This window comes from Sceloporus occidentalis, unplaced genomic scaffold, assembly GCF_023333645.1.
Source record: "Sceloporus occidentalis isolate IW3139 unplaced genomic scaffold, rSceOcc1.0.p SCAF_231, whole genome shotgun sequence".
Taxonomy (NCBI): domain Eukaryota; kingdom Metazoa; phylum Chordata; class Lepidosauria; order Squamata; family Phrynosomatidae; genus Sceloporus; species Sceloporus occidentalis.
Genome location: NW_028317211.1, coordinates 452,189 through 474,653, shown reverse-complemented (window position 1 = coordinate 474,653; position 22,465 = coordinate 452,189). Strand labels below are relative to the sequence as shown.

Sequence of the window (22,465 nt, the reverse complement as noted above, 5' to 3'; positions counted from 1 at the left end):
AGTGAAGAAAAAAAAAAAGTTTTTCAGTTTTTGGAGAAACCGTATGATGTCATAACTGCTCAGAAACCAAAGATGTACCTGAACACGGCCCTGATTTTGCCGTTCTGTCCCGCTGCGCTCTGACTCAGCCCCCTTTTTGGGGCGAACGGGTCGAATTCAGCAGGATGGTGGGGATCCCGACCACGATCCCACCGTGCTGATTTCACTGGAGGAAGCATACCGCGCATGCACAGTAGTGCGCGCTCTACGCACCAATCCAGACCTTCTCAGTCCCATTTATTCACACGTTCAAACCTTGTGTCTATCCCATGCATGTTTAATACCCTCACCGTATTACCCCCCCTACCACTTCTGCTGGGAGGCTGTTATGCTTATCTACCACTCTCTCCAAATTATGTCTTCAAGCCAATATGATGGCAGCCCGCAGGAGTCCCCCTTTAAATAGGGATGTGTGGTTGCTTGTCATGAAAACCCCGTTGTTCGTCTGGGAAATCCCCCCTGCTATGTACAAGGTGGGAGACGTTTGCAGACGTGGAGCCCATGGAACTTCCCGTGCGTTCTTCTTATCCACGCGTTACAAATTCTTTAGGTGCGTTGGAAAGCCACGTTTATCCCCATAACTGCATCTTCTATCAGGCATGTGAAACGAAAACCGGCCGTTAATTGTTAAAAATGATCTTACGCTTTGAACGAAATGCGTCAAATAAAGAGTGCCAACTGAAACAGAACAAAAGATGAAACTAATCAATATTTTGCGTGAGCGCTCTTTGCCTTCAAAACAGCACGGGTCCTTCTTAGGTTCCCTCGCTCGCAGTCAGGGATTTTGCAGGCATTTAGTTAGGTTTATGATTAATCAATTATACCAAATAGGTGCAAATGATGATTAATTTAATATGTAGGAGGAAGCACAAATATGAACCGAAACAGAAACAACTGTGTGAGGAAACAACCAAATTCACTAATGAGGTCAAAAGTCATGCGCCGCCGCCGCAGCACCGAGCACAGCAACAAGCCCCAAGGTAGCCATACCCGCCGGGTTCCTTCCCAGGTGGAAACTTCAAGGCAGACAGAGGTTTCCCGATTTTCTGTCCAGGCTCTTTCGAAAAAGCGCAGAGAAACCGGCAATGGTGAGGACTGCGGATGCAGCGGCCAAATGCTGAGCCGTAGGTGCCGTGGCTCTATATCGGGAAACCAATGTGCGCATATAACGTGGCGCGCTGCTCTATCCAGGAAGCATCCCTTTTTCTTACGAACCACGCTCAATTAATAGACACGTGTGGATGGAAAAGCTGCCAGCTACCCAATAAACAGGACATTTACGGGATCATAAATCTCGTTGCCAAGACTCTCCTGGGAAATTCAGGACAGTTGTTGGCAACGATGTAAGTCATAGTGTATAAGTCATCCATAGCATGAATTCTGCCACTGAGTGTAAAAACCACCTCTATATGCTGTGGTAACGCATTAAATCATCTGAGATGATGCGCCCAACTAACTTCCTCCATCCTCACTGGGTTTGAGATGAGTGACTGGTAAAAAAAAGGGCTGGGATGTTAAAAAAACATAAAAATTTCTGAAATAAAGCCAGCTTGTGATTATTATGAGGCTTGCTTTTTGTAGCGCGATCTAAAATGTAAATTCGCTGGGGAGACCTCTAGTGGCCACATTATAAAACTGCACCAAATTATACAAGGAGGGCTTTCTTTTGGACCCATGTTCATAAATGTAAGACATTCTTTTTTTTGATTAAAATTAAAAAAGGCAAATAAAATGATTGGGTTTTTTTAAGCAAAATATATTTATTAACTTGCCTTAATTTAGAACCCGCCCTATATGTCCAGGATTTTCAAAAAAACTACTTTATGTTCAGTGATATGACATAAATTGGTTAATTGTCCCCAATTCGAATTACTCCTTTTTTTTTTAAATAGTCGATCCAGCATAATATTTTTTACCTTTTTTAAGTTAAGTAGTGTGCGCTGCTGAGGGAGAGATAGAGATTTCTTATAGGGATAGATATAACTGGAATCTTTTTACATTTTGTGTATATATATATATATATTGCTTGTACATTTTTATTGTTTTTTTTTTTCACTCTCTGTATCAGAGAACCAGTTTGGTAGTTTTTATTCCCCATTAATCTCCAATGACCCTATCTGTCCCAGTCATCGCTAAACAAACATATCTTATATACACAAAAATAGTTTTTTTGGATACTAAGTCACCCTCAGTAAACAGACACCAAAAACTGTTTATTCGTGCGTCACGTTGTATTTATCTTTCTACTGATTTTATTTTATTTAAGGCGGGGAAACCTGATGAAACCACTTGGCAGCTTGAACATTTTCTGACGGGCGGGGGAAGAAGGTCGCGTCCGCGTAACCCTGGCTTGAGGTGGTCGGCCCTGCGTTGATTTTTTTCTTCCCTCCAATTATTTCATCTTAAGAGACCTGGAAAAAAAACAAACTAAAGAGCTGCCCGGTATTCCTGCTGATTCTGTCCTCAAGCTGATGAAGGAAGGCGATTGGTTGACGATTTGGAATTATTCTACGGAATATAAACGGGACCCGGTGTCTCTTACTAACACCGCCGGGACAGTAAAGGTGCAGTTCCAACTACTCTGCCGAATGCAATGCCTTTAGAACTAAATGTCACACCATGCCAAGGGCTCTTCCCAGACACAATGCTTAAGCATTCAGAATTTTGCAAGGAACCCTTGCCATGTGACAGAAAAGACAATTACTGATAGGGTGTTGCCATAGAAGCCGAAAAATTGTCCTTAAACATTGTTTCTATATTAAAAATCTAATCACAGATCAGCTAAACGTAGAAAGATAGATCAGACACGTCCGGTCGCCCGTTTTTTTCTGCCTGGAAATGGCGTATGGCCCATGACGTTCCGCGAGAGCGCCCACTGACGTCAGGACCACCTACCCGCATCCCGCAAAGGGGTCTCCAGAAAGTTCCCTGGTGTGCTAATGCCTATCCTCCGGTGCCAGCATGTGTTAGCGTGCGTTGTGTCATTTATTTTCACTAATCCATGTTCAGCGCTACGGAATGTGCTGGCGCTATATAAACAAACGTGATGTAATCTCAGGCATGTTTTAATTTCCTCATTATATTAAACAGGATTTGATCTACGCTCTATAGAGCTGAAATAATGTTTGTCTAAAGTGGTACTGCACCTCTATTAGAAGAGGGTAAAATGGTTCTCTGGGGTCGGCTGGGAGGAGGAGAATTCCCTCATATCTGCCTCCCAGCGGACACCGTTTGCCCCTCTTTACGTTAGCTGCACACACACCTTAGGAGCGATTAATTGCCCCAGCTCAGTCCTCGTGCAGAGTACACATCCGGCCTGTCACTAATGCCCCAAGGCGGGAACTTTGCCATTTCTCTGCTCAGGCACACGGCGAGACGCCCGGTTACGTCACTAGTGCGCGCCAGGACATGGGAAGGACCCCGCTGCAGCCTGAGCAGTGAAGTAAACAGAGGAGAAACGAAACTGCAGAGCGGCGTCTGGAGAGCGGAGTCTTTACGTGGAAACTGCCCCTACACACCGGCCCCTGGGGTAACTACACACAGCCTGTGCACCTCACTATCTGCCGGGGAGCCAACGGGGGTAAATTCCTCTCTTCCCGCTTGGTAAACCCCCAGGGGTAAATTCATGTGCTTCCCACTTTGGTATAGCTAGGGGCAGCTGTGACACCTGATACTAGGCATATCCCCAGTGCCCTCTCCCTAGGGGCAGCTGTGACACCTGATGCTAGGCATATCCCCAGTGCCCCCTCGCTAGGGGCAGCTGTGACACCTGATACTAGGCATATCCCCAGTGCCCTCTCCCTAGGGGCAGCTGTGACACCTGATGCTAGGCATATCCCCAGTGCCCTCTCCCTAGGGGCAGCTGTGACACCTGATGCTAGGCATATCCCCAGTGCCCCCTCGCTAGGGGCAGCTGTGACACCTGATACTAGGCATATCCCCAGTGCCCTCTAGCTAGGGGCAGCTGTGACACCTGATACTAGGCATATCCCCAGTGCCCTCTCCCTAGGGGCAGCTGTGACACCTGATACTAGGCATATCCCCAGTGCCCTCTCCCTAGGGGCAGTTGTGACACCTGATACTAGGCATATCCCCAGTGCCCTCTCGCTAGGGGCAGCTGTGACACCTGATACTAGGCATATCCCCAGTGCCCTCTCGCTAGGGGCAGCTGTGACACCTGATACTAGGCATATCCCCAGTGCCCTCTCGCTAGGGGCAGCTGTGACACCTGATACTAGGCATATCCCCAGTGCCCTCTCCCTAGGGGCAGCTGTGACACCTGATACTAGGCATATCCCCAGTGCCCTCTCGCTAGGGGCAGCTGTGACACCTGATACTAGGCATATCCCCAGTGCCCTCTCCCTAGGGGCAGCTGTGACACCTGATACTAGGCATATCCCCAGTGCCCTCTCGCTAGGGGCAGCTGTGACACCTGATACTAGGCATATCCCCAGTGCCCTCTCGCTAGGGGCAGCTGTGACACCTGATACTAGGCATATCCCCAGTGCCCTCTGTGAGCATCTCTTTGGGGGGGGAAAAAAACCCCTGATGGAGATCTTACCGTTTTACATCATTTTTATTATAAAAATGAACAGAAAAACACTATGTTTGGACCCGTAGCTCCACACTTGTATCGTTATATCTCTAATCTCTGTCCGGGCGATCGCGGGGTTACAGCGTTCGATTATTTACTGACATTCATGCATCTCCATGGTACGGAACGCACATTCTCTCCAACGCGTTAATCTGACATCCGGACCGTTCTCTCTAACGTATTTTACAAACCCTCGAATACGTTGTGTCTGAAGTGACTCCCCGTACATCCTCCAAGCTGTTTCCCGGGGTTAATTGTATTCCGTTTTGTGTACACTGTAACTGTGTGAGTAGCGTGTTTATTGGGAGTCTCCTGGTAGTGCAATGCGCGACATCTTCGTTCTAAGATCATACAGCCAGGTTTGCCGTTGTTAAGTAAATGGTAATACTGCCCGGATTATCCTAAACGAGTCTCCGCTAATAATTCTCATTGCTGATTGGCTGGAGCCAGACTAGCAAATTCCACCCCTACATTTGTGTTGTTTAGAGTAACGCGCGGTTGTTACTTTTTATTGTCGATATGTTTGATGCTTTGTAGCGTGAGCTCGCATTCAGAAGAAGTGGAGCCTCATTGAAAGTCTGGGACCTGTATTAACTGTTTGTTTTCCCTTGTCTGTATGATAAGGAAATGTGGTTACATCACAGGAAAATGATTCTTTGAGACAATTGTTAACGGTGATGGAAAAGTCCTGAACTTGTACCGCAGCAGCCGTCATAGTGTAACTTTTTGTTTTAGGAATTGTTTCTTTAGTAATGTTTATCTACGTAATGTTCAGTAAAATATATTACTTTTCTGTAAGTTCTGATCACTCTTCTGAGGTTCTACTGATTGTTCTCTCTATGTCAACCCCCCCCCTTCCAAACACAGAACTCGGAAGTTGCCGAGATGTCGGTGAAGTCCTGAAAGAGTCCTGAAGATACTCTCGCCCCGTTGTTCGCCGCTGACCTGGGGGTGGTGAATATTTCTGGAGCTGCCCAGCATCCCATGAGCAATGTGAGTCACTTGTTTAGGATGGACAAAGCAGTTATGTAACACATTAAAGTTGGTCTGAACTATAATAGTCCCTAACATTATGTGCATCCACTGTACGCTTACATGCTCCCACTTTATATTAGTTTTCTGAAGCCTTTATAAAGATGTTCGTGCGTCGTGTATGCGTATCTGTAATTAGCTTTTCAATACTTGTATGTTTAGTGTATAAACGCTACCATTCAAAGGTTTGGGGTCACTCAGCTGTTTTCATGGAAAACAAGGAAATTTCTGGCAGTAATATAATTGCAAAAGGGTTTTCTAACCATCAATTAGCCTTTTAAACTTAAACTTGGATCAGCGAACACAACGTGCCATTGGAACAAAGGAGTGATGGGAGTGATAAAGGGCCATTGGAACCCAGGAGTGATGGGAGTGATAAAGGGCCATTGGAACCCAGGAGTGATGGGAGTGATAAAGGGCCATTGGAACACAGTAGTGATGGGAGTGATAAAGGGCCATTGGAACACAGTAGTGATGGGAGTGATAAAGGGCCATTGGAACACAGTAGTGATGGGAGTGATAAAGGGCCATTGGGACACAGTAGTGATGGGAGTGATAAAGGGCCATTGGGACACAGGAGTGATGGGAATGATAAAGGGCCATTGGGACACAGGAGTGATAGGAGTGATAAAGGGCCATTGGGACACAGGAGTGATAGGAGTGATAAAGGGCCATTGGAACACAGGAGTGATGGGAGTGATAAAGGGCCATTGGGACACAGGAGTGATAGTGATAAAGGGCCATTGGAAACCAAGCGGTGATGGGATTGATAAAGGGCCATTGGAACCCAGGAGTGATGGGAGTGATAAAGGGCTATAATAGTGATTTGCAACGTTAACCCCGTCTGCACTGGATTTCTGATGTTTGTATAATAGGGGAGCCAAAAAGGAAATCATGCATAGAAAATGATAGTAAATATTTTACAATGTTGGTGTCGTTTACTCCTTTGCTAAGAACATTACCTGCGAACTGTTGTCTGCTTGTGTCAGATTTTTTTAATAGGCAGACATTCTCTCACATGAATAGAATAAATTGAATATTCTGGGGAAGCATGCATCTGAAACGAATAACGTGATCCATTGATGGTCCGACTTCCCCGTTTTTAGGGCAGAATTGCAACGTCGCAGACGGACATTTCTTTTAATAATTATTTCCATATTTCACTGTAATCATGGCTGTTCTACCGAATAGTAACTGTTGAGCGATCTCTTTTACCTTCCAGCACTGAAAATGAAGAGGAGAGCTGAGCCTGAGCCTCAGAGCCGACAGAAGAGGCGTATTGAAGAACTTGGCCTTAATCTGAGCTCAACTTCAGATGATGACACCCAGTACAGCAACCATGGTACTCAAGGTGGGTCTGCCTGGTTTTCTCAAACCGTCTTCCTGAGTCAGTGCTTATAAAACCTTCTCCATTCCCAGCATACAGGCATCACACACTACAGCATAAAATCCATAATCCAAGAACAGCAACAGGATATCCAGATACCTCGAGACCGTTACCTGCGGTGTAATAACAATGCAGCGAGTAACACATAGGAAGTTCTGTAACCTGCAAACCTACGGCGGGTAAAACTTAACGCCAGCGTTATGGCTCGGAAACTGTCACCAAAATACTGTGATTATTGTGTTAATGTTATTAGCTGCATGACAAAAAGCACAAAAATTGTCTATCCTGCAATAAAATGAATTACTATGACAGTAGAACTTTTTTTAGTTCTGATAATAAGCTATTTCACAAAGTTTTGTTTTACTGGTTGTGGTTTCGCTCGGTAGGGTTTGGATGTAATCATCTCTAGTCTTATTATTATTTGGACATTTTGTAAGCCTGCTTATAGTTATGCCTTGTTTTCCAGAGTCTTCTACTAGCAGTACCAGCTCCGACAGTGACAGCGATGAGAAGCGGCCCGTGTTTGGGTCTATGGCTAAAGAGCCTGGATCTGAGCCCCTGGCAGAAGGGTCTTCCTCCCGCTACTCCATGTTTAACAGCGTCTCCCAGAAGCTTATGGTAACCCATAGCTCGGTCACGACTATGGCCTTTTATGGCCAGTAAATTGTATTTTATTATTAGAATTTCTGATATTTTTGTAAATGTTTATGCATAATTTAAAATGTATTAATCTGTTTAAACAGAAATCTTCCGCTATGCCTTAAACTAACAAACAAACAGAAAAAATGTAAAGCTCTAATCCTTTTTTTTTTAATTTTTTTTTTCCACTTTCAGGCTAAAATGGGTTTCCGTGAAGGAGAAGGTCTAGGAAAATTTGGCCAGGGCCGAAAGGAAATTATCGAAACGTCCAAGCAGAAGGGCCGCAGAGGTCTGGGGCTGATCCTAAAAGGCTTTGAGAAGGATTTAAACGTGGACTGGAGGGATGAGCCTGAGGTGAGTCCCCGCTCAGTGAGATTAGACTCCACAAACACACCTGAGTATTGCTAATCTGTAAAACTTTGCTTATTAGTAATTGTGGAATTGTAGTGCGGTGGTTCTTATTATATTTGTTGGCGCCTTGGAATGTTAGCTGTGTAGACGAGACATTCCTGCTTTGGTGAATGTGTATGGCACATAATCACACACAACCTGTAGCGCAATATAGCCAGGAGGTAACATTACCTTGCACCAAGAGTTACATAGTGGTCTTACTTTAAGCCTATTTTTTATTTACTGATTGATGGAAAATGCTTGTATCTTAGTAATTAGCTGGAACAGAAAAGTTTTTTTACTTTGTCACTTACTATTTATTTGCGTTTTGTTCCAGGCAGTCATTATCTTGGTGTTTCTGGACGTATCGGGTTGCCAGCTGGCTCTGTCACGAGTCCCTGTATAAATACTGGAGATTAATTTGTGTAATTGTTTCAGGCCACAGCTTATGAGGAGGTGGACTGGTTCCCAGAATGCTCTACAGAAATCCCAGATGCTGATGAACTGTCCGATTGGATGACCGTGGGGAAGGTCAGTGTCTGGAAATAAAATACACATTAAATAATGCTGATAAGAGACGCAGTTCATGGTTTACTTACCTTTCCCTTCCTACCACCAAACATGGTTTCAGATCCTGGCAGTCCCGGGTAGCGTTGCCGGTAATGTGTAGGCTAGGATTATAAATGTTTAAAGGTGTACCCCCCAGGAAGCCTCCTGGAAAAAAGTGCATATTAACCCCTTAATGACAAAGCCCGTACGGGCTCAAAATGCATTGTTTTCAATGGGTTTTGGGACTGCCCATTGTCCTTTAGGGGTTAAATAAGTACTTTCATATAAATTCTTTAAACCTTTAAACAAAAATAATGTGAGAAGCTGCAACTCCAGAGCTGCAGTAGGGGCACCTCCTCCATGGTCTGTCGTTTCGCTCCACTCTTTAATATTCTTATACCCTCACAATGTTCATGCACTGAAATATGGATTTGAAATCGGTGTCTGAATTCTCTTGTTCTTTTAAACGGTTCAGCAGCTTTTAAGTACGAAAGGTCACTCGCCGGGCCCACAATCTGCTCGGTTGAAATGTTTTTACCCCCTCTGTGTAGAGCCCATAATACCCGTATTTGCTTGACCTTCATCCCCCTCGCCAGTTGCCCCTTTTGTTGTTGTTTTTCGGTGCCTTTTATAAATTCTAGGTCAGTATGATTAATAAAATATAAGGAAAAAATTTTCTTAACTATGCTGAAGTATTTAAAAAATGTAATTTAACAATGAAATGACTGCTAGTTTCATGTAACGGGACAGGGCTTGGAAAATGAACACAGCATTTAAAACTCATCCCCTGCCGTGTTCTCTCACCCCTCCACTCCCTCATCCTATCACCGATCCGCTTTCCCGTTTGGATCTTTACCGTTTAATACAGTGTGAGATGTAAAGATGGGAACTGACCTGGGGTCGGGGTTTGTCCCGGAATTCTAGGAGCAAGTTAGTTAATTTCAGTAACTGATTTTCTGTATTTACGATCGCTAGGATTGGCTTTAATGGAACGCCTGCGTTTTACATTGTTCATCATGTAAGGATTATGAGATTGTTCTCTCATTGCAGAGAAAGCTAATCATTGACGATGAGACGGAGTTCTGCAGGGAGAAGCTTCTTCACAGCCTCCTGGACTGCAAGGTGAGAAAGTCGTGAGAAGGAGGAACATGACAGCCGACGGCCATCGTTTGCAAGATCCCCTTTTATCTGTATATAATTTTCTGAATTGCTCATTGTAAATACTGACATGGAATAGTGGGTTGAGTAAAAGAGATGGATTATAAAATGCTGCCGGTGAGGGTGAGGAGCTAGCTGCCGGTTGAGAAAGGCGCTCGGAGCAAAGACGTGGCAGGAGAAGGCGTTTTAAAAAGCCCATACGAAATAGAATCTAATACGCCATCATCAGGCGCCTCAGGGATACCAAGGTCCGAGGTCGCGTGCCAAGTTGAGGTTGGGGGGGAAATGTAACTGCCCTTCCTGGATAAATCAAACTATCTTCCCCTCTCTCTGCGCCGCCAAATAAAACATAGATTTTATACATGAGTATGAATGAACTTCCATGCGCTGGTGTTCTGTACGTTTGATGCCGCAGCGTATTGGTTATACAAGCTATTATTTTCCTGCTAATGTGCAAGATGCCCCTCTCAGCGTGGGGTGGGGGTACGCTGAACACGTCACATCTAAACATGTTTATTTGCAGAGTGCATTTGATGAGCTGGAAGGGGAAGAAATGAGGAGAGCGAGGACGCGTTCCAATCCTTACGAGATGATTCGGGGCGTCTTCTTCCTGAATCGGTAATTGTATAAAATGCAGCAGCGAAGCCCCTCGGTTATCACGGAAGCTGCTTTCCGATAAACCCACTTCGCTTACCTCCTGCGCTGTCACAGTGCGTCCCGGCGGTAATTCATGGAAATATACCCCACATTCCTGGTATCGGACCACCCATGCTTATATTACAGACATAAAGGGACGGCATGTCTGTTAACCAGATCTTCCTTTTGCTTTCTCTTCAGGGCAGCCATGAAGATGGCCAACATTGACCACGTGTTTGATTACATGTTCACCAACCCGAAGGATGCAGAGGGGGTGAGAGATCTTTTCTGTCCCGTGACTCTGCGAGTGGGCCGCATTTATTAGGCGACTTACTTACTATCTGCCTGCCCAGCTTTCTGTACCAGTGCTGACATCTCAATCTGGTCGGCGCGGAGGGTACTGATGAGACCGAGTTACCCCCGATTTACTGACGGAGGGGCGTAGTGGAGCGCCTGCCTTTTCTTTGCCCCCCGCAAAAGGGGTAACAAAGGGCTTAAGCAATAAAGGAGTCTTTTCATTTCATGACAAAGAGTGAGAGATTTTCTGTTCTCAGCCAGACTTCAGGGCGCTGCAGTAAATTCTTTTACTTCTTATTTACCGATTCTTGCGTAATAGAGAGCAGGAGGTCTTGGAATCTCTGATTGGTGGAACTTGTTGGTGATCCATCTTCATGTTGGTTATTTTTTTTTTACAATTAGTTATAGCAGCCCATAAACCGCGTTGGTTATAAGTTATCGGCCCCTCTGAGTTGGACTGAGGAGAGAACTCTTTGAGTGTAAAGCTGTGCGGACGATACGCCGGCACTCTCAGCGCCTTAATCCTTGTGTTTGTGACTCTCCGCATGTTAACGTGTGCTTGCCATTCTGACTCTCCCCGTGTTAACGTGTGCTTGCCATTCTGACTCTCCCCGTGTTAACGTGTGCTTGCCATTCTGACTCCCCCCGTGTTAACGTGTGCTTGCCATTCTGACTCTTAGAACGGCAAGCACGCGATAACACGCTGACTCCTAGCGTGTTAATGTGTACTTGCCGTTCTGACTCTTAGCGTGTTAACGTGTGCTTGCCGTTCTGACTCTTAGCGTGTTAACGTGTACTTGCCGTTCTGACTCTTAGCGTGTTAACGTGTACTTGCCGTTCTGACTCTTAGCGTGTTAACGTGTACTTGCTGTTCTGACTCTTAGCGTGTTAACGTGTACTTGCTGTTCTGACTCTTAGCGTGTTAACGTGTACTTGCTGTTCTGACTCTTAGCGTGTTAACGTGTACTTGCTGTTCTGACTCTTAGCGTGTTAACGTGTACTTGCTGTTCTGACTCTTAGCGTGTTAACGTGTACTTGCTGTTCTGACTCTTAGCGTGTTAACGTGTACTTGCTGTTCTGACTCTTAGCGTGTTAACGTGCCTTTCGTTCCCTGCTCTTCCTAGAAACCGAAGCTGAAGGACAGGGACTCGGAGCTGCTTTATTTTGCGGATGTCTGTGCCGGCCCCGGGGGCTTCTCGGAGTATGTGCTATGGAGGAAGAAATGGCACGCCAAGGGCTACGGGATGACCCTGAAGGGGCCAAACGACTTCAAGCTTGAAGATTTCTACTCTGCATCCAGCGAGCTCTTTGAGCCGTACTACGGTGAGTCTGGGGGTTCTGCTCTCGATGAGGACGCTTCTAAGACACCAGAATAAGGTGGGCATCTAGCTTATTATTGGTAAATATTACTTTGAGAATTGTAGTAATGAACATCCAAAAATACCTGAAATTTGTGAAAAAGAAACTGTTGAGCCAGACCACAATATTCTACACAGTTGATTGAGATTCCATTGAGATGCACGTTACCTACCCGTCTCACCACAGGTATTCTCACTTTATCCATCTGCAGGTGAGGGGGGGGTGGACGGCGACGGCGACGTAACGCGCCCTGAAAACATCACGGCTTTCCGCAACTTCATCCTGGACAACACGGATCACAAGGGCGTGAACTTCATGATGGCTGATGGGGTACGTAGTCCACGTGAAGCTGCGCCTCCTCTCATTCTGTCTGAAAATCTTTGCCGTCTCAGAAACTGACGTTTCCTGCAGATCGGCCCCATTCGGCCCCCGTCTAGTCGCCCGTTTCTCCTGCTGTAAAGACTCAAACCTTAATCAGTCGTTGGATTCAGGAGCCGTATGCCTACCCCATGCATGTTTAATACCCTCAGTGTGTTATCCTGGACCACCTCTGCCTGGAGGCTGTTCCACTTGTCTATTACCCTCTAAACGATGTAAAGATGAATCTCACTGTAAATGTACCCTGTTAAATATCCGTCCCTTATGGTTGCACGTCCGTGGGGTCCGTCAGTAAGGGTCTGCTGTTTCGCAGGGTTTCTCCGTTGAGGGTCAAGAGAACATACAGGAGATTCTCAGCAAACAGCTGCTTCTGTGCCAGTTTCTGGTGGGGCTCTCCGTGATCCGGACAGGTAACGTCCTAACGCCCCTCCAACCCATTCGGCACCGCTGGCCGCGCGCTCGCTGCTCGCCTAATCGCTTCAACGTGAAACAGATCATAGAATGTTCTTCATACGCGACTGTGAGAGATCTCAGCCTTAAGTCTCTGATCAGAGGAACAGGCGGATAAATCGCTGGAATCCCAAACATACAATAAACCCCCACCCACAAACAAACCTAAAAAGTTTAAATTGAGTTATAAATGTGGAGTTCAGTATTACAGGCGGACGGATCATATCTTCCAAGATTCCATATCACGCGTTTCCAGCGCGTTCTGAACGCGTACCTGCCAACTTCCCCGTTACATTTTACATTGAGCAGAATGAAAACACCCTCGCTGTGTATCCAGATTCTGGTAATCTATCGAAGGATCCCGTTATTTATACCCCGGGGGTTTCCGGCCACCATAGACGCAGGGGTTCGGGGTGATTACACGTAGAGGATTTGCCGCTGTCTTGGGGCTCACGCATTTATAATACTGACCGGTATAGAGTATTTAAACTCTCGGGTCATCAGTGGCCCCCGATAGGAGTCCGTCTCAGCTCTGTTAAGGAACCGAGAGTTGCCCCTGGGCCCCCCAACTTCACAGCTGGCCTGTGCCATTGTTGTCCCCGAACGATTTGTCTGTGCCCCCCCCCCCCATCCAACATACGCTCTGGCACATGTATGTTAATACACAAAATGTATTTCATCGCCAGGGGGCAGTTAGTAGAAGACGACTCGCCCCCGAGTGCCAGTTTAATGCCCTGCATTGTTGCCTTTTTGTCATTTTTGCCCCTTTTTTTTCCCCCAGGGGGTCATTTCATCTGCAAGACGTTTGATCTGTTCACCCCGTTTAGCGTGGGTCTCATCTACTTACTGTACTGCTGCTTCGAACGGATCTCCCTCTTCAAACCGGTGACCAGCCGGCCGGCGAACTCCGAGAGGTGAGCCGCCGAGCGCAGCATGTCGGCCTCGCGGTAACGGGACCCGGGTTATTTTTGTTGGAATTATCCGCTTTCTGGATCTGTGTTTAAAGTGCAGAACACGTTGTTCCATTTAAATATAATATCTCATGCGCAGATATAATTTAAATTGCTGTTCCCACCTTTAACTGGGAGGCTGTGCCATGTATGTACTACTCCCAGCTTTCCATAGACTGATAACCAAGCAGAAACTCGTACGTATCATTTAATAGTCTCGTATTTCTCATCAACGTACTCCTCAGGTACATTGTTTGCCGCGGCCTGAAGACCGGGATCGAGGACGTGCGCAATTACCTGTTCACAGTGAACCTGCGTCTCAACCACCTGAGAAACAGCGACCAGGATGTGAACTTGGTGGTCCCGCTGGAGGTGCTGAGAGGAGACCGCCAGTTCTTTGAGTACATGGTCCGATCCAATGAGAGGCGAGTAGCGACTGAACAGCGTGGTGGATATGTCCAGTAAATTAGGGCAAAATCCTGATTTTTCACTTCTGTTTTGGTTTCTTCAATTTTATTTGACAGTTTCTCCTTAAAATGTTCTCTTTTTCCTCCCCAGGTACTGCGAGGTTCAGATAAAAGCTCTGGCTAAAATCCACGCCTTTGTTCAGGACTCGTAAGTAACCTCCTGCAGCGTTTGGGGGCGCGGGGGCCGCTGCACTCGTTAAAGTAGATTTTAATGGAAATCAGATGTACAGGAACCTCATCTGGTTAATAACGCTGATATGCTAGAATATATATATAAATAATGTAGTCTTTTGTGTTGGTTTTGTGCAAATGGGCCATTTCTGCTCTCCGCAGCAATTGGTTCAGGTGGACCTTTGGGTGACCGTGTTCTGCCATCATGAGTTTATCAAATACCGTATTTGCTCAATTATAAGACGAGTTTTTTTCAGAGCAAATGCTCCCAAAAATATCCCTCGTCTTATATTCAATGTCGTCTTATAATCAGACGTCAAATAGACGCCTGACTACAAGACTAAGATCCAAATCCCCCACAGCGCTGCAGGAGAACCGGATCCATGTCTCCAGCAGCCGGTGGGGGTCTGTGCGATGCGCGTAGACAACCTCCGCTGCTGCCGGGGCTTCTAATACGAAGGGTCGGCATCACATGACCTTCCGGTGCTCATTCATAGAAGTGCCAGTTGTCTGAGCGCATCGCACAGACCTCCACCGGCTGCCCCCACTTCACACCAAGGAATCGGAAGCACGGGGAGAAGTCTAGGGAAGCACTGGTAAGTTGGGGGAGGCAGAGTGGCATATAGGGGGTTAAAAGGAATATTAGGGAGGCAGAGTGGCATATAGGGGGTTAAAAGGAAAATCTGGGGTCCAGCATGGCATATAGGGGGGTATAAGACATTTCTGGCAGCAGAGTGGGTTATTAGGGAGGCAGAGTGGCATATAAGGGGGTATAAGGCATTTCTGGGGGCAGATGTACATAACTGGGGGCAGGTTGGCAAATGAAAGGAAATAAAAACAAAAAAATCTTTTTTCTCAATCATAGCTTTTATTAAATATGAAAAATAGTTCACATGAATGAATATTTACTAGAAAAACTTTTTTCTATGGGGTCATCTTATATTTAGGCTTTTTCTTTTTTCCCTAAATTAATATTAAAATTTTGGGGGTTGAGCAAATACAGTATTAACATTTTAACATTCCCTGGGGGGGGGAATTCTGGAAGGGAGACGCTGCGAACATTTTCAGGGACCTCAGAACTATTTTATGCATTAAAGTGCGTCCGTTGTAAGTAAATACGATGCCCGGAGCGGTTACTTTTTGTCACTAGTGTTGACCCCAAAAACTTTTTTTGTTTTGTTTTGGAGCCTTTTGTAGTAATAGTGCTGTAGCGATTGGCTGCGCATGTTCAGGATTTATTTCTTTTCATTGCAGGACCCTGAGTGAGCCTCGGCAGGCCGAATTACGGAAAGAGTGCCTGAAGATGTGGGGGGTGAGGAGCGGACCCCCTTCCTTACTGTAATCGTAATGGCTGGCTAACTATTGGATTTGTTTTAACCCCCTCCGTACCGTATAGACGTAAAAAACTGCGCTGAGAAGCCCAAAAGGAGGTTTCACCCTCTTCACGTATAAACAAATATTAAAACAGTGAGCTCGGTGATGTCACAGTGACATCATTGGCATCAATAAGATGTGTAAGAGTTATATCCCCCCCCCCCCCTGTTCCCCAAACCCCTTAAGCCTGGAGTATTAAAAATACTACCCTAAGGGATGGATGTGGCCCTAGACGTTTACATCAGATGTGGTCATCGTTCATCCGTGCCACCTACTGCGTGGAAGAAACGCTAAGAAAGTTGCAAAATAATAAGGTTTTTGCACTTTTTTATTTATTACTTTTTTGCGTCTTTCTATGGTTTCAAACGAAAGCCCCGTTTTTGTTGTGGAAAAAAATCGTGTAATTTCTACGGGTTCATCGTACGCAGTGAAAGGAGAATCGTAGTTAAATCAGCATGCGGTAAAACCCCCCCCCAAAAAACCCTTGGTACTGAAGGGGTTAATCCCTAAATTTACCAAAGTTATCCCGAACGATCGATATTCCTAAAATGCTCTTGTTTGCCGTAAACGGGCAGAGGCGCCAAACCATCGGTCTGTTTAGGCGGCTGCTTCTCGCTCTTCTCACGGACGTTTTATATCGTTTCTATCATCCCCCGCGTTAACCCCTTAAAATACGTCCCCCCTCCAATCAGCCTCTCCGATGGTTTCAGGTCCCCGACCAGGTCCGAGTGGCGCCGACCAACAGCGATGCGAAGACCAAGTTCTTCCAGCTGATTCAGGTAAACTCGGGGGGGGGGGGGTTTATTCTGTGGAGTCAGACAATATATTCAACTTATTTAACTCAAAAAACTAACCCCCCGCCCCCCCCCCCCCAGAGCCGGGACATCGATGTTTTCACGTACAAGCCGACCCCGCTCACCACGAAGACCTTGGAGAAGCTGAGCCACGTGCTGGATTACCGGTGCATGGTGTCGGGGAGCGAGCACGTCTTCCTGCTGGGACTAGGGGTAACGTCTTCATTTATATACCGTGTAACACGTATGATGCCGGGCGAGGATCATGCTATTGGGGGGGGGGTAGGTATGTGTTCACTTGCCCGTAACCCGCCGTCTCTCCAGCGCTCTCAGATCTACGCGTGGGGAGGGAAGCCCTCGGACCACTGGACCAAACTCAACCTGAAGACGGAGCTCCCGCGGGACACGCTCCTGTCTGTGGAGATCGTCCACGAGCTAAAGGGAGAGGTGAGGAGCTGCGCATGGCCGTTTCTAAACGGAACTCTGTGCCGATGGGTTAAATAACGGGAGTCCTGGCCGTGAAGAGGTTACTTTCCAGGTACCTAAAGCTGTGATGACGAAATAGGTTTCCATAGAGACATAGAATATCCCAGCGGATGAGACCCGTTTCTCCTGCCTTAACGACTCAAACCTTAATCAGTCGTTGGTCATCAGTCTCATGTTTAATACCCTCAAAGTATTACCCTCTACCACTTCAGCTGGGAGGCTGCTGCACTTATCTACCACCCTCGCAGTAAAGTAAAATGGCAAAAATTATTTGTATTCACATTATTATTATTATTATTATTATTATCTTGCACAGGTGTTGATGATGTTTCATTACAGATCCACGAGTCACAGCAGTTGCAGCCGTCACATTAGCTGTAATGTTTTGGGGGTAAAAATCCTGTAATTGGAATAGAGATGGAGCTCCTGTGTTGTTTTCAAGGGTAGAAAAAGGCTTAAAACCCCCTTCCTTGGGCTTCTGTTTGTAGGGGTAGAACGGGGTAGATTCTGCCCCCGGTTTCCCGGTTATTTACCCAATGTCTCTGTTTGTAGGGGTAGAACGGGGTAGATTCTGCCCCCGGTTATTTACCCAATGTCTCTGTTTTCAGGGGAAAGCGCAGAGGAAGATCAGCGCCGTCCACATCCTCGACGCTCTGTTTCTGAATGGGATGGATGTTCGGCCGCAGCACTTCAACCAGAGGTGGGTCCGTTCTGTGCTTCTTTACTCCTCGATAAATATTTTATGTTACGAATACGTTTCCTGATAGCGAGGAGCGCGGTAACCCTTTCCGTTCTGGAGCTTTTCACATAAAGGATATTTACATGGTGATTACAGCTTTATTAACCATCTCTTTTTGTCTCTCTCTCTCTCCTTCTCGCGCGCTCTCTCTCTCTCTCTCTCTCTCTCTCTCTGTGTGTCTCTGTCTGTCTCTCTCTCTCCTTCTCGCTCTCTCTCTCTGTGTCTCTGTCTGTCTCTCTCTCTCCTTCTCGCTCTCTCTCTCTCTGTGTGTCTCTGTCTGTCTCTCTCTCTCCTTCTCGCTCTCTCTCTCTGTGTCTCTGTCTGTCTCTCTCTCTCCTTCTCGCTCTCTCTCTCTCTGTGTGTCTCTGTCTGTCTCTCTCTCTCCTTCTCGCTCTCTCTCTCTGTGTCTCTGTCTGTCTCTCTCTCTCCTTCTCGCTCTCTCTCTCTCTGTGTCTCTGTCTGTCTCTCTCTCCTTCTCGCTCTCTCTCTCTGTGTCTCTGTCTGTCTCTCTCTCTCTCTCTCTCTCTCTGTCTCTCTACCCCAGGATACAGCTGGCAGAGAAGTTTGTGAAAGCCGTTTCTAAACCAAGTCGGCCTGACATGAACCCCATCAGGTAAGCGATACCTGCGCGGCGACCTCTGTGTAATACAAACAGGACAGGGAGCACCAGAGACTGGGGCCGAAGCTGGGAGGAGTGGGGTATTCTATCCAGGTTGCCCCCTTTAGTCACCGTTTAGTCCGTCCAGGTTGTAGCAGAATGCTCCGTCTCGTTTAGGTTTAGCGAATCAGCCCCTTTGCTCCCAGCGGTGTCACGGCGATATTGTGCTGCGCTCTTGGCGTCGGTGGCGAGGCTCCTTGCCGCGCATGGGTTATAACAGCAAGTTTGCTACATAGTTTTTAAAATTTTAAGTTAAGGAACTGAGGCTATGTGGTCTGGCTCACTCCTACCACACTCGGCCACTTAATTGTCACTGTTCAGTTACTTTGGAATTGGTGTAAAGCTGGCGCGTATCCCCGCGGTGTGACCCGGCTGGCTTCTGGTGAGGCGCGGACCGGGGGTTTGTTGTAAAATGAAATGGTTAATTTGGTCTGTTTCAGGGTGAAGGAAGTTTACCGGCTGGAGGAAATACAGAAGATCTTTCTAAGGTGAGTCCGCTCGTTACGGATTAATTCCAGGAATAAGAAGGAGAAATGCATGCGGCAATAAATCGCTCTTCGCTTTTAACCCTTTACACGTCTGCATCCCCCTCCCCCCAAAGCATATAAACATTTAAAGTCGTTGGGACCGCAGCTTGTATCCGCAGGGGGGATGTTTGCTGATAACTTACAGGATTTGCTGCGGCCAGGGTGACCTTTAAAAAATGGCTGCCGAGGAGTCTCCCCAAACCTTTGCAGGATAGCATGGCTCAGGTTCCGGGTACATATTTCGTCATACATTCTTCATACGTGTGCGAATGTCTCGGCCGCGCGTATCTCCTCCTCTCTCCGGCCGGGATCCCACCCGATGAAATATTCCGGCCCCTTCCGTCTTCCTTTTGATAATCAGCGTTTTTTAGTAAAGTTACTCAAACAGACTTTGTGGGGTTTTTTTGTAATCAGGTTAGAAATGAAGATTATTAAAAGTTCCGGCAGCTTCCCGCGGCTCTCCTACACGGGAAGGGACGACCGACACTTTGTGCCCTGGGGGCTTTACATCGTGAAAACTGTGAACGGTGAGAGAACAGAGGGTTCGGGGGTAAATCCTGCAGGGAATTGGGGGTTTAAGAGAATTAAAGGGGTACGCTGGGAGTCTTCAAGGGAGCCGAGCAGGGCTGAGCCAGACCCGTATAATGTATAGTTCAGTTATTGATCCGGACCTCGGTAATGAGTAACTAAACCATATAAAGGGGAATAATGTATTTAACTACACATTATACAGGGCTGCGGAAGGGTCGTTAAATCCTGATTTGGATTTGGAGAGATGCCCCCAGAAGTAAAAGACAGAATGGGGAGTGAGTGGATACTAGGGGTTAAGAGATTAAGGTGTAAATGGAGGGCAGAATTGTGGGACGTGGGGGGAATGTGTTGCAGGCTTTAGGGGGGGCTTCTTGCAGGGGGGTAGTGGTTCGCCCGGGGTTCAGTTACTGGGTTGTTGTGGTAAAGAAATCCAGCTTTAAATAAAAGACCTTTCCTCGTCTCACGACAGATCCGTGGACAATGGCGTTCAGCAAGAGTACCAATCGAAAGTACTTCTACAACATAAAGACCAAGAAGTCCATATTTGAAGTCCCCGTGGAGTCGATTGCACCGTTTCAGTGAGCGCGAGCCGCGTGCGGAGACCGCCATATACTGCTTTATTTATTTATTTTTAACCAGTTGTAGTTTTATATAAAGTTTTCAGGCAGCTGCATATCAGCCGTTTGTATGATTCTCGCTCTGTTATCTGATCCCCGATCTACTAAACCCCCCGACTCCTTATCATACTGCCTGTGGGGAGAAATAGAATGGCTCAGTCTTAATTACCCAGCAGGACACTTTGCGCTGGGGGGTTGTATTCCTGTATACAGAGATTAATGCTTGAGGAGAGAGATTTTTTTCCGTGGCATGGCCCGTTTAAATACGGTTCTTGTTTATCTCCATCTGATGACTTTTGTATCGAGGGGCCGACTGGATTTCCAGCGATTCTCCCCCATCTGACCGCCTCGTTCTTTTATTTCCAGCGTCTGCTACTTCGAGCGTCTCTTCTGGAACTGGAAGGACGAGGCGCACATTCAGGACTCCCGGAAACAGGACCCCAACTCCGAAAAGCTCTCCAAAGAAACCGTCCTGAATTTCATCCAGATGCACCAGCCCTGCGCTGCCTCCGGGGCTAGGGAGGATATATAGCGAAGCCGTCGGGTGGCCCGGAACATGGACAACAGAGACACCGAGAGTCAGCAGGTCGCTAACTGCCCCAGACATTATCACGGAGTGGCACATCGGGGGGGACCTGCCCTCCTCCTTATAGAGAGGCGCTCACCGCACTTTGGATACAACGGATTCATTGCTAAAACAGCAGATTTTCATTTTTAGCTCTGACGTACCTCCATCCATTATCTTATTTTTTTGGAGGGGGGGGGGGGTGAAGCATGATTTGTTTTTATTCCCCCTCTCTGTCGGTACAGAGAAAAGTTATGAAATCACCGGTAGCAGCAGATCCAAAATCAGGTAAAATAAGAGCGGAAAACTTCAAACCGCTTCACGGAGCCCTGCTTTGCTTCATCATCAGACGTCTGATTTATTCTGCCCCCCCGCCCCCCCACTTCTATTTCTATTATGTTTTGGAATTTTGTGTCCTACAAATGATTTGGGTTCTGGATTTTAAGGACCGGATTGAATCGATCAATGATATTGTCACAGATGGCAATAATAAAACCACGGATTACTGCGTGCCATTTAGGAGTTTGTTCAGAAGCAGATGGAGGGGGGGTTCTTTCGGGATCACCTTTTGTTTGTCTTTGTAACCGGGGGGGGGGGTCGGGAGGGTTGGCAATTTCAAGCCCATGGCCATGTCTCGCTGGTTTATTATCTATTATTTTTCCAAATATTAAGGATAAGCACCAACCTCGTCGATATTAATGGTGGGAATGCGGTTTGTTGCACAAAAAAGTCCTGGATTAGGCGTTCTATTTTTTGCACTGCTTAGGAGATCAGACCCTGTGAGCTCCCTATACACTTCACTTCCTCGCTGTATTGGGGGTGCTCATTATGTTTAAAGCATTTTTTTATTTTTTTTTTGCATGGCCTGTGAGCGCGGTCGGACCCTGTACCCACATTACGCGGGGGGGGGGGGTCCTGCAAACCCAGAAATGAACCCTGGGATCTGATCGCCTCTGTACGCTGAGATACGGCATGTGTCCGCTTGTGTCTGCATTATGTGTTTAGATTATTAAACGGCTTCTGCTACGAACAGGAGAACATTCATGGTCCTCTCGTAACGGCGGTAGAGCTTTTTGATGCCTCCTATCGAGCGGTCGTACAGCAATATCCGGCGTCATGTTCTATGTCCGTGAGCCTTTATATTCTATAGATATTATATATATATATATATATATATATATATATATAAGAAGCGGGTTCCGTATTTCATGGCACTTGCTGGGTCCCTCATGCTGGGAAATGTGTTTGCAAAGACCACCAGTAAACATTAGATAAATCAGCGAGCCGGCCCCTGTATAATGTATAGATAAATCAGTGACCGGCCCCTGTATAATGTATAGATAAATCAGTGACCGGCCCCCTGTATAATATATAGATAAATCAGTGACCGGCCCCCTTTATAATGTATAGATAAATCAGTGACCGGCCCCTGTATAATGTATAGATAAATCAGTGACCGGCCCCTGTATAATGTATAGATAAATCAGTGACCGGCCCCTGTATAATGTATAGATAAATCAGTGACCGGCCCCTGTATAATGTATAGATAAATCAGTGACTGGCCCCTGTATAATGTATAGATAAATCAGTGAACCGGCCCCCTGTATAAGGTATAGATAAATCAGTGAACCGGCCCCCTGTATAAGGTATAGATAAATCAGCGAGCAGGCCCCCTGTA

At 46.5% G+C, this 22,465-nt stretch overlaps 1 protein-coding gene across 1 annotated transcript; it reads left to right on the top strand.

Moving 5' to 3' along the window:
- Positions 1-6,895: 6,895 nt before the first annotated feature.
- Positions 6,896-20,754, top strand: LOC149276687 (cap-specific mRNA (nucleoside-2'-O-)-methyltransferase 1-like). The gene is made up of 23 exons (XM_089503374.1): positions 6,896-7,016; positions 7,519-7,670; positions 7,887-8,045; positions 8,520-8,612; positions 9,681-9,752; positions 10,312-10,406; positions 10,626-10,698; positions 11,846-12,044; positions 12,292-12,410; positions 12,772-12,868; positions 13,690-13,822; positions 14,104-14,283; positions 14,417-14,473; positions 15,751-15,808; positions 16,581-16,649; positions 16,746-16,877; positions 16,989-17,111; positions 17,759-17,850; positions 18,434-18,502; positions 18,988-19,035; positions 19,489-19,601; positions 20,075-20,183; positions 20,589-20,754. The coding sequence occupies exons 1-23, from the start codon at positions 6,896-6,898 to the stop codon at positions 20,752-20,754; spliced, it is 2,529 nt and encodes an 842-aa protein (XP_089359500.1).
- The last annotated feature ends 1,711 nt before the right edge of the window (positions 20,755-22,465 follow it).